The following is a 9111-nucleotide window of genomic DNA, read 5'->3' as shown; positions in this document are numbered from 1 at the left end:
TCTCTCTCTCTAATATGTTTTCTTTTTATTCACTCTCTCACGTTTTTCTTTTCTTGCTGTAGGACATACTATTCAATGCCCACATAGTATCTCTCTTACATGTGCATAAGCTTGAGAAAGTTTTCATTATTTTAGTTTCTTATTGCCAAGAAAGCACGTGACTCATCAAGGCTAGTAATTGACTCACCATACCTATTAAGCATGTCTTAGCACTATATGTTTACATCTAAAAGTTACGTAGCCACCTCATACTTAATTCCTTTAATATGTACCCCAAGTTTTCCTTCCGTAATACATTTCACTTTCTTTTTTTTTTTACAAACTCATATTCACCTCACGTAGGACTCTTTTAAGACTTTTGGTCAGCCACACTTAGGCAAAGAAGACAAAAGTAGCTTCTAATGTCTCCGTGGGACTCTTTCAAAGACATTAATGAATATTATAATATTATTTCTAATAATATCTAATATTACTTTCTAAATTAAATTAAAGAAATTAATTTAATTTCCATAATTTAATTTTACTAGTTCTACTTAAGTTTAACCCTTAATTTGAGTGGTTCTATGTTCCCCACATTTTTCTTGTCGAGACCTAACTTTCCGTTTTTCAAAACGAATTTCTTTCCGGTACCGATAATTTCACACCCGGTACAAGTTCTATACTGCTTTTCTGAACTGCCGAGCACCCCGAGTCAAATTTCTCATATTCAACCCATTTCTCTTGGGTATCTCATTAGTCAATTCCCTTTTCTGAAATTATCATCTTAATTGATTCAGAATTGCCCAAAACGCGTACCCTTGCGGTACTCTTTTTTTTTGGCAATTTCCCGCTTTAACTGACTCGGGAAAATTCCGTTTCAGGAACTTTTGCTATTTTCCTTACTTCTAATTTTTCTACTCTTTTTCTAGCTGATCATTTGGTCACAAACCAAACATTTTAGTTTTTCATAACTAAAATATACCCGCTAAAATTTCTAACTTTTAACTGATATTTCACTATTCATAACTTATATTTACAAATTTTCTATGTAAAACATTCATGTTATAATTTTACATATTTCGGGAAATTTTACCCCATACATAAAGTTTTTACATAACATTTTCTTGATTACATTAAAATTCTACTACTTACTATTCCGGAAAGAATTTCAGTCAAATACTGGACTGTCCGGATTAGACCTAAATTTTTTCCGGTCATTACAAATCAATATTAGAGTTATCATTTTATAACAATCAAGATATCATTTTATAACAATCTAAAACAGATATCAAATAAAAAGGGAAACTCTAACCGTAATAGGAACTGTTGTTCAATCATTAGGCTAATTTTTTTACCGTTCTAATATGTGAGTATCTACACTAAGAACTTACAATATGTAATACAGTATTGCTCTTACTCACAGTTCAAAACAGCAGTTCCTATATTGGCAGGTAAAATGACTGTTTCTATCACAAAAACGCCCTAAAGAATCAACTTTTATGGAATTTTCTTCTAGCTACAAATACATAAATATAATTGTTTTGATATTTTCAACACCCCAATAGGAAATCAATTGTTCTAATTACGACGACTTCAATACTTTAATTTGCTTGGTCAATATTGTGGCATCTGTTATTATCCTAGTGAACTAATTAAAACATGAAGCTTATACTATAAGATAAGAAAAAATATATTACTAAAAAAATTCTTTACGAACCTTTCATTATTACTTGGCATGGGCATTTCAACTTGACATTGTTGATTAAACTTGGCCAGTAATACATATTTATAATAATTTTGCAAAGCCACTAGAAAGCGGCTAAAATAGTCAAAGAAGTCACAGAAGAAAACTAATTAACGTGTACGCAAGTTAATTTAGCGGCAGCAACAGCAACAACAAGAACAATAATATAATAATATGATACGCAATCGGAATATTTATAGTAGAAGAAAATGCACTTAATAATCGCTATCAGCATGCCTCTATAAATTTTGAAGCTCTTTGAGCATTAATTGCTTCCAAAAGTACTGTTTATCCTGCCCTCTAATATTGCTTGATTGTTAATTACAAAATATATATATAAATGTATATACATATATGTATTCATTGACTGGTGTTTCAGTACGTACTTGGCATACATGGAACTCACATTCTGTCATTCTTCCCTAAGGTTACCAGCCATTAGCCCTTCATGTTGCAAAGCCTCCTCTCATAACAGTAGGTTGATAACAATAAAGCCCGTAACCGAAAATATCAAACCCTTCGGTTCACTGTCAAAGTACTGCGGTGACAAAGTGATTCGTCCAGTAGGAATCCATGGCGAAAGCAGATTCTCAAGATTCTTAATATATGGCCAACATAAACGCAATTCCATACAGGTATATGCTTTTCTTTGTAGCTAGTAATTAAGAGGATTAATGCAAATTTTATGAATCGTTATTCTCATGTAATATCTATCACTAATTATAGAAAAAGTGTTTTCCTGTTTAACTTATAATGTGAAACAAATTATACAAGACATGCGCTCAAAATGAATCTGATGGTTCCGATCCGATACTTCTCAAAGCTCAAGATGAAGCGAATTCAATACTTGCAAGAGTTTCGCGCTTTGGATCTGCTTGCTTTAAGTTTGTAAGGCCCTTTGTGATGTTGCAAGTGCTGATAACTGCCAGGTAATTAAGAAAAATTTTTCAGGAAATTAGAGAAAGAGAAAAAAAAATTAATGATGCGAAAAACAAGAAACTAACTTCTCATTTTTAAACCCAGCAGGGCATGGATGTTTACATAGTTCTTCTTTTGCATGCTCTTTTTTTTTTTTTTTTTTTCCGTCGACAGTTCTTTGTTTGCGAGAGTTTTGGTTGAGAATCCACAGTTGTTTAAATGGTCTCTGTTGTTTAAGGCAATCCCTGGCCTAATTGCTGTGCTTCTTTGTCAAGCGTACAGTAGCTGCATCAATCAAATTTACGATGTAGATATTGACAGGTTTGCTTTCTATATAACATTAATTTTTTTATATATGATTTTTTAAATTAACTTATGAGAAGGTTACTTATTTTAACGCGGTATTAAACTTATAAAATTGTTCCCCGCGTCTGGCTCAGCTAAATACCCATGTTCCGTGTACCTAGAAACTACTGGTTAAAAGTTTTGTTTTATCTTCTAGCAAAAGGCTATAACCATAAAAGTCACGGCATTTGGTTTATTAGTTTTAATTCTTATCCGAACCTTCATTAAGATTGGAGTCAAATTAAGCAACTATTTTGTAAAATTTAATCCATGCAAAACCTTTTCATTTTTTTTAACGGGAAAGAAAGCCTAATATCTTCATTTTGTTTATTTTGTAATTTTGCTGATTTGTAGGCAAAAAAGCCCTTTTAACTATCTGTTTTATATTGTATTTTTAGGATAAACAAGCAATATTTACCTGTAACATCCGGAGATCTGTCAATGAAACAAGCGTGGTTTTTGGTGATATTTGAAGTGCTTGTTGGCATATTGATTTTGCGATTGATGAACGCCGACCGAATCACAACTTCTATGTATTATTTAGGTCTCCTATTGGCAACGCTTTATTCTACTCCTCCTTTTAGATTCAAAGAATCTCCCGTTGCAACATCTATCGTGATTCCTTTGGTATTATTTTCTTCTAATCCTCTAAATCTCTAATGTACTTGTGTTTTAATTTATACATATAGTTGGGTTCTTGGAAATATATTAGTTATCTTATAAAAAGTTAAAAGTGGCATTAACAACTCGTAGATACTAGACTAGATAATATAAAAGTTTATTAATTACGTTTATTTTATTTTATTTTTTGAAAAGAACTACGTTAAATTTCGCTTATAGATGAATGCAAGACAACTAATAAGTGAAGCACAAGTGGAGTACTTTATTCTAGAGGCATGAGAAATAGTTTAGTGCGGTAATTTAAATGTACATAGGATTTTAAATTTTCTCCTAATTTCCACATGAAAGGAAGCGGAGAACTGTGGAATTAATAATTTGGCATATATCTATTTAGAGTATAAAAAAAATTCAAACATATATATGTATCTATATGTGTGTGTGTGTATATATATATATATATATATATATATATCACATAATATGCAACTTATGCAGACGGGCGGTGTCATTCAAAATCTGGGTGTATTTTACGCTACCCGAGCTTCGCTTGGACTTCCATTTTGTTGGAGGTACGTGCAACAACTATTCGAGAACAAAATTTCCTTTGCCTTTTCCTGTCTTTGCTCTCTATCTTTCAAATTTAATTTTTCAAATATGTCTTAAATAATTAAGAATTTTAGAGCATTCTCAGATTGAATTTAAGAAACAGACAATATTACCATTATTATTAAGTTATTCTTGTTGGTATGACGTGTTGCCTTCACCAAAAATTAATTTAGGTACCTTAAGTAAAGATTTCTGAGAGACAATCAATTAAAAAAAAAAAAAAGAACACACAAATTCAATCATATAGGCCTAATTATTTGTTAGCTTGACTTTCTATTTGGAATATACTTTCAATCCAACGTTTAATGTTAGTGTAGTGTTTTTATTTTTATTTTTTTACTTTTATAATTATTTCCTATAAATTATTGTAGTAGTTGGCCATGACGTATAGTTTTTTGTTTCTTGTTCTATTTTCCTGCGGATGTGGGTGCTTAAAACTATTAATAACAATATAAGTCATTTGATAATTTATTTTACTCCACAATCATTAAATGTCGCTTAATATGGTCATCGAGATGTCTCTTAAAAATAATGATGATCTCTCTGTCTTCCAAGTTTTGTATTTTGTTTTGTTTTTATTTTGAGTCTATAATAACGAAATGGTCTTTCCACATTTTGAGTTTTTTTAGGCCGTGTTAAGCTTTATTAAATTCTATTGATGGATCCGGTCTCACTTAATAATCTTTCCTCGTCTAACACGAGATCAACCATATTGATCTTTACATGTTTCGTTTAGTTAAATACATTGCCCCTTTCAAAAAAAAGTTATGTATAAAATAAACTAAAATAATTATAACACTATCCAAATTTATAAATTACTATTATAAGCTATAACTAGAACTTCTCATATTTGAGCTCATGCAAACATATGATTTAACTTTTATTTTTACCTGTTAAGAATGTCATTATTTTTGAAGGATATCTATAAGCCAAAAGGAATGATTCTTGAACTCCCGTGTTTCTTGTATTTTTTTTAATATCTTTATTAATGAATCGAGTAGCATTTGGTATGCGATTAGTTTAGTTAGAAGGTCATTACAATTTAATTAATTGGAATGCATTAATTTTTTCATGCTTGAAAAAAAAAATACCTTTTTTTATAGAATCCTCATTGTTGGCTTTCAATTTGCTCTTCAGCCCCTCAATTGTTTTCATCACCACCTTTGCTACATTGTACTGCACGGTCTTCAGTATTATGAAAGATATCACAGATATGGAAGGTGATATGAAGTAAGTTTTACATTAATAATTTTCACGTTTATCATATCCATTGAGTTTAAAATCTAAAATTAAAATTACAGGCACAACATACGAACATTTCCTGTGATATTCGGACCCAGAAAAATTGCAATGTTTAGCATTGGGATATTATTGGTAAATTATATTGGTGCCACAGCAGCTGCTATTTACATGCCTCAGGTAATTAAGTTTAATATTAAAAGCATACCCAATTATACTTTTTATCTTTATTAATTTTCTAAAGGTAAGTTACTTATTGAGTATATACTAATTTACTCTCAATAAATAGATGGAATGGTAGATTTTTCAAATAAATATTTAAATGAATGTATAAAAAAAATTGGAACAATTAATCCAAACAAATATTTAAATAAATGTATAAAAACTAGGAACAATTATTTAATCTTAATAAATAAATATAATGGTAGATTTATCCAGCTGCTATTAACATAAAACAAATATTTCAAACTCCTAGAAGTACTTTTTTCCGTTTTTTGTATTTTCCCTCGACGGGTCCTTACAAGTATGCGGAGAAAAAGAAGAGACAATGATTTTTTTTTTTCTTCTTACAGGCTTTCAAGAGCTATGTAGTGTTGCCCGCTCACATAATCTTGGCCATATGGCTAGTTTTTCAGGTTTGTCATATTTAAATTCAAACAAATAAAAGATTAAAGTGAAAGTAAAAACTTCTACAACTTCTTTTCTTTCATACTTTCAGGCATGGAAGTTGGACAATGCAAATTATGCAAAGGTAAAAATATGCAGCTTCTACTTAAGTACATGTTTTCCTATGCTTAAAATTGAATTATTGATAGTGATTAGGTATTTGACTTATTATATATGCAGGAAGCAAGTGCAAAATTTTATCTATTGCTTTGGAGTCTTCTTATGTTGGAGTATCTTTTATTCCCTTTCATGTAGAAAACTAGGGGGAGGATAAAAGAGAGTTGTGTGGTATTGTTAAGATATTGTTGCTTACTTTGATTTCCAATGAACTAAGATACTCTAAACGAGTATTATAAATACAAATCTCATGAGTACAAAGAGATTGATATAATCATGGATCGTTAAAAAAGTGTGATTCACTAAACAAGAAACCATATATTCTACAAAATAATAAGAAAGATTGTTTTTTCTTTTGTTTATAAATTTTTTCAGTGGTATACATGCAACTCTGTACGGGAAATAAAATTGATCTTCTTAAGAAATACATTTTACACTTTTTTAAAATGCACTATTTTTAATGAAGGCTCTTTTTATTGATGCGATATCAGATCTATTGTAAATACTATCATTTGTTCATAAAAATGCCAATGCTTTTATATTTCGTTAATTGTTGTGTAATTGTAGAGACAATGTCACATATAAATAATAAAGTGATTAGTAGAGTGTCGATTCCACAATGATCGTGCTTAATTCAAAATTAAGTATCGAAATGATTAACTCTATAGATTATTTGAAGGACCGATTAAAAAATAATTTAAATTAGAAACTAAATTGAAAAATCAAAATGAAGGTAGTAAGGATCCGATTCACCAAAAGACAATTCTACAAGAATCTCCTACGTAAATTAATTATGATTATTTCCTCTTGTTGATAGCTAGGTCTCTCTAACGTCATCATTAATCTCTCCCTAGCATTAAACAAATATCCCAACCAGTAAATTTCCTATATTTATGTGAAAATTCTACATCGATGAAGACTTATTAAGAACAAAAGAAACTCAGAATAAACTACACTAGTTTGTAGATATCTATATCCTACAAGTTCTCATAGTATTTTACACAGTGACCAAAACATTATCAACTCTCAGTCTCTAATTTAATCCCGAATCATGCAAATATTGGCCAAATATTCACAAGCATTAAGCAAAGCATGAAGCATTCACAATATGAAAATAAATCACGAATCAATTCAAAATAAGAACAATTCAAGTATTCGTTGCTCCCTTCTTCTTCATACTTTATTTTCATTTTCTATTAAAGCTTGACACCATGTTTCAGCAAATGCCAGGGCAAACGAACTCGTTTTTGGCTATTTTATGATATTCATCTTCATCCACCACCAGTCCCCTAACATCAGATTAAATACTATCATTTGTTCATAAAAATTCTACATCGATGACGAATCATGCAAATTAATTATGATTATTTCCTCTTGTTGATAGCTAGGTCTCTCTAACGTCATCATTAATCTCTCCCTAGCATTAAACAAATATCCCAACCAGTAAATTTCCTATATTTATGTGAAAATTCTACATCGATGACGACTTATTAAGAACAAAAGAAACTCAGAATAAACTACACTAGTTTGTAGATATCTATATCCTACAAGTTCTCATAGTATTTTACACAATGACCAAAACATTATCAACTCTCAGTCTCTAATTTAATCCCGAATCATGCAAATATTGGCCAAATATTCACAAGCATGAAGCATTCACAATATGAAAATAAATCACGAATCAATTCAAAATAAGAACAATTCAAGTATTCGTTGCTCCCTTCTTCTTCATACTTTATTTTCATTTTCTATTAAAGCTTGATACCATGTTTCAGCAAACGCCAGGGTAAACGAACCCGTTTTTGGCAACTTTATGATATTCATCTTCATCCACCACCAGTCCCCTAACATCAGATTGAACGAGAATGTCCTAAGTTCAATTATCCCACGCCAAGAATCCCACTCAGTTAATCTGTAAGAGAAATTTCAAGTTGAACCATTATTTTATTAAATTCTATTATTTATGCCACTAAACAAAAATTTAATGCCGCTACAAAAAAATAACCTGCAGGATACGAAAGATAACCTGCAGAACGCGAAATATAACTTGTAGGTTACGAAAAATAACATGTATATTACGCAAGATAACCTACAGGTTATGAAAAGGTAACCTACAGGTTATTAGTGGCATAAGGTAAATTTAACAATAATGACAGAAATAAAATAGTGTTACTTTATTAATGATGTTTTTAAAAATTTCCCTTTATTTAAAAAGAAAGTTTCGTGAGTGAATTACAACTCAAAGTGCAGCAAGAAAAAACAACCAAGCCGAAACAAGTTAGCAATTAGACAAAATTAAAATTGGAAAGATGCCCAAGTACTCATATATCTATCATCTATACCAAGTTTCTCCTATATAGGAACTGAGTCATATACATGCTGAGAGCGATCAAGAAAAACTTAGGTAGAAAATCATATTCATACTAAGCTAGCATTTCCAAAATCACCTGTCCGCAACAAAGTTTATTCAATTGAATCAGCTCCATGCATGCCGAGTTTAAAGAAACATATCTTGTTCAATTACAGCCTGCATATAAACTTGTCCGACTATATGTCTTTCATCTGTTGGTCTGCCATAGATTGGTGATATAACTCTGCGTTTTCAATTATATTCTTCAAAGCACTTGGTCCCATACACCTCAAAACCTGCAGGGATATATATGTCAAACTTTAAACTACTGATTTGTGTGTGAGAAACAGTATGGATACAGTGTAGACACCCAAGAGTCTCCCTAGACTTAAAAGTAAAGAATTTTCCCTAGCCATTCTCGGTTTTTTGCACATCTTAATCAATATAACCTTGTTTTGGCATCATATAATATAGAAAATCTTGGCCTCCAAAAAGTTTGTGTGATAGTATTTTCACTCTACTTATA

General features: G+C 30.6%; 2 protein-coding genes across 4 annotated transcripts in view; one reads left to right on the top strand and one right to left on the bottom strand.

Annotated features, from left to right (window-relative positions):
- The first annotated feature begins 2038 nt into the window (after positions 1-2038).
- LOC21408641 (homogentisate solanesyltransferase, chloroplastic) lies at positions 2039-6373 on the top strand. The gene is made up of 10 exons (XM_024167044.1): positions 2039-2358; positions 2498-2652; positions 2816-2962; positions 3385-3613; positions 4103-4176; positions 5351-5443; positions 5515-5632; positions 6025-6087; positions 6171-6203; positions 6299-6373. The coding sequence occupies exons 1-10, from the start codon at positions 2119-2121 to the stop codon at positions 6371-6373; spliced, it is 1227 nt and encodes a 408-aa protein (XP_024022812.1). The 5' UTR covers positions 2039-2118.
- A 1418-nt stretch (positions 6374-7791) lies between these two features.
- The window catches only part of LOC21408640 (primase homolog protein), a 6020-nt gene continuing 4700 nt past the window's right edge, over positions 7792-9111 (bottom strand). Inside the window, exons 12-13 of one of the 3 annotated variants that reach the window (XM_024167064.1) lie at positions 8683-8881; positions 7792-8147 (exon numbers count right to left, since the gene is read on the bottom strand). In XM_024167064.1, coding sequence (XP_024022832.1) covers positions 8783-8881 — 99 coding nt within the window. In that variant the 3' untranslated portion in view covers positions 7792-8147; positions 8683-8782. Of the gene's footprint in view, positions 8148-8682; positions 8882-9111 lie in introns of those variants that run through there. The other 2 variants (XM_024167063.1, XM_024167065.1) reach the window with 2 other exon arrangements.

Source organism: Morus notabilis, unplaced genomic scaffold, assembly GCF_000414095.1.
Source record: "Morus notabilis unplaced genomic scaffold, ASM41409v2 Scaffold276, whole genome shotgun sequence".
NCBI classification, from domain to species: Eukaryota; Viridiplantae; Streptophyta; class Magnoliopsida; order Rosales; family Moraceae; genus Morus; species Morus notabilis.
The sequence above is the reverse complement of the archived record's forward strand: the minus strand, read 5'-3'. Positions and strand labels throughout refer to the sequence as shown.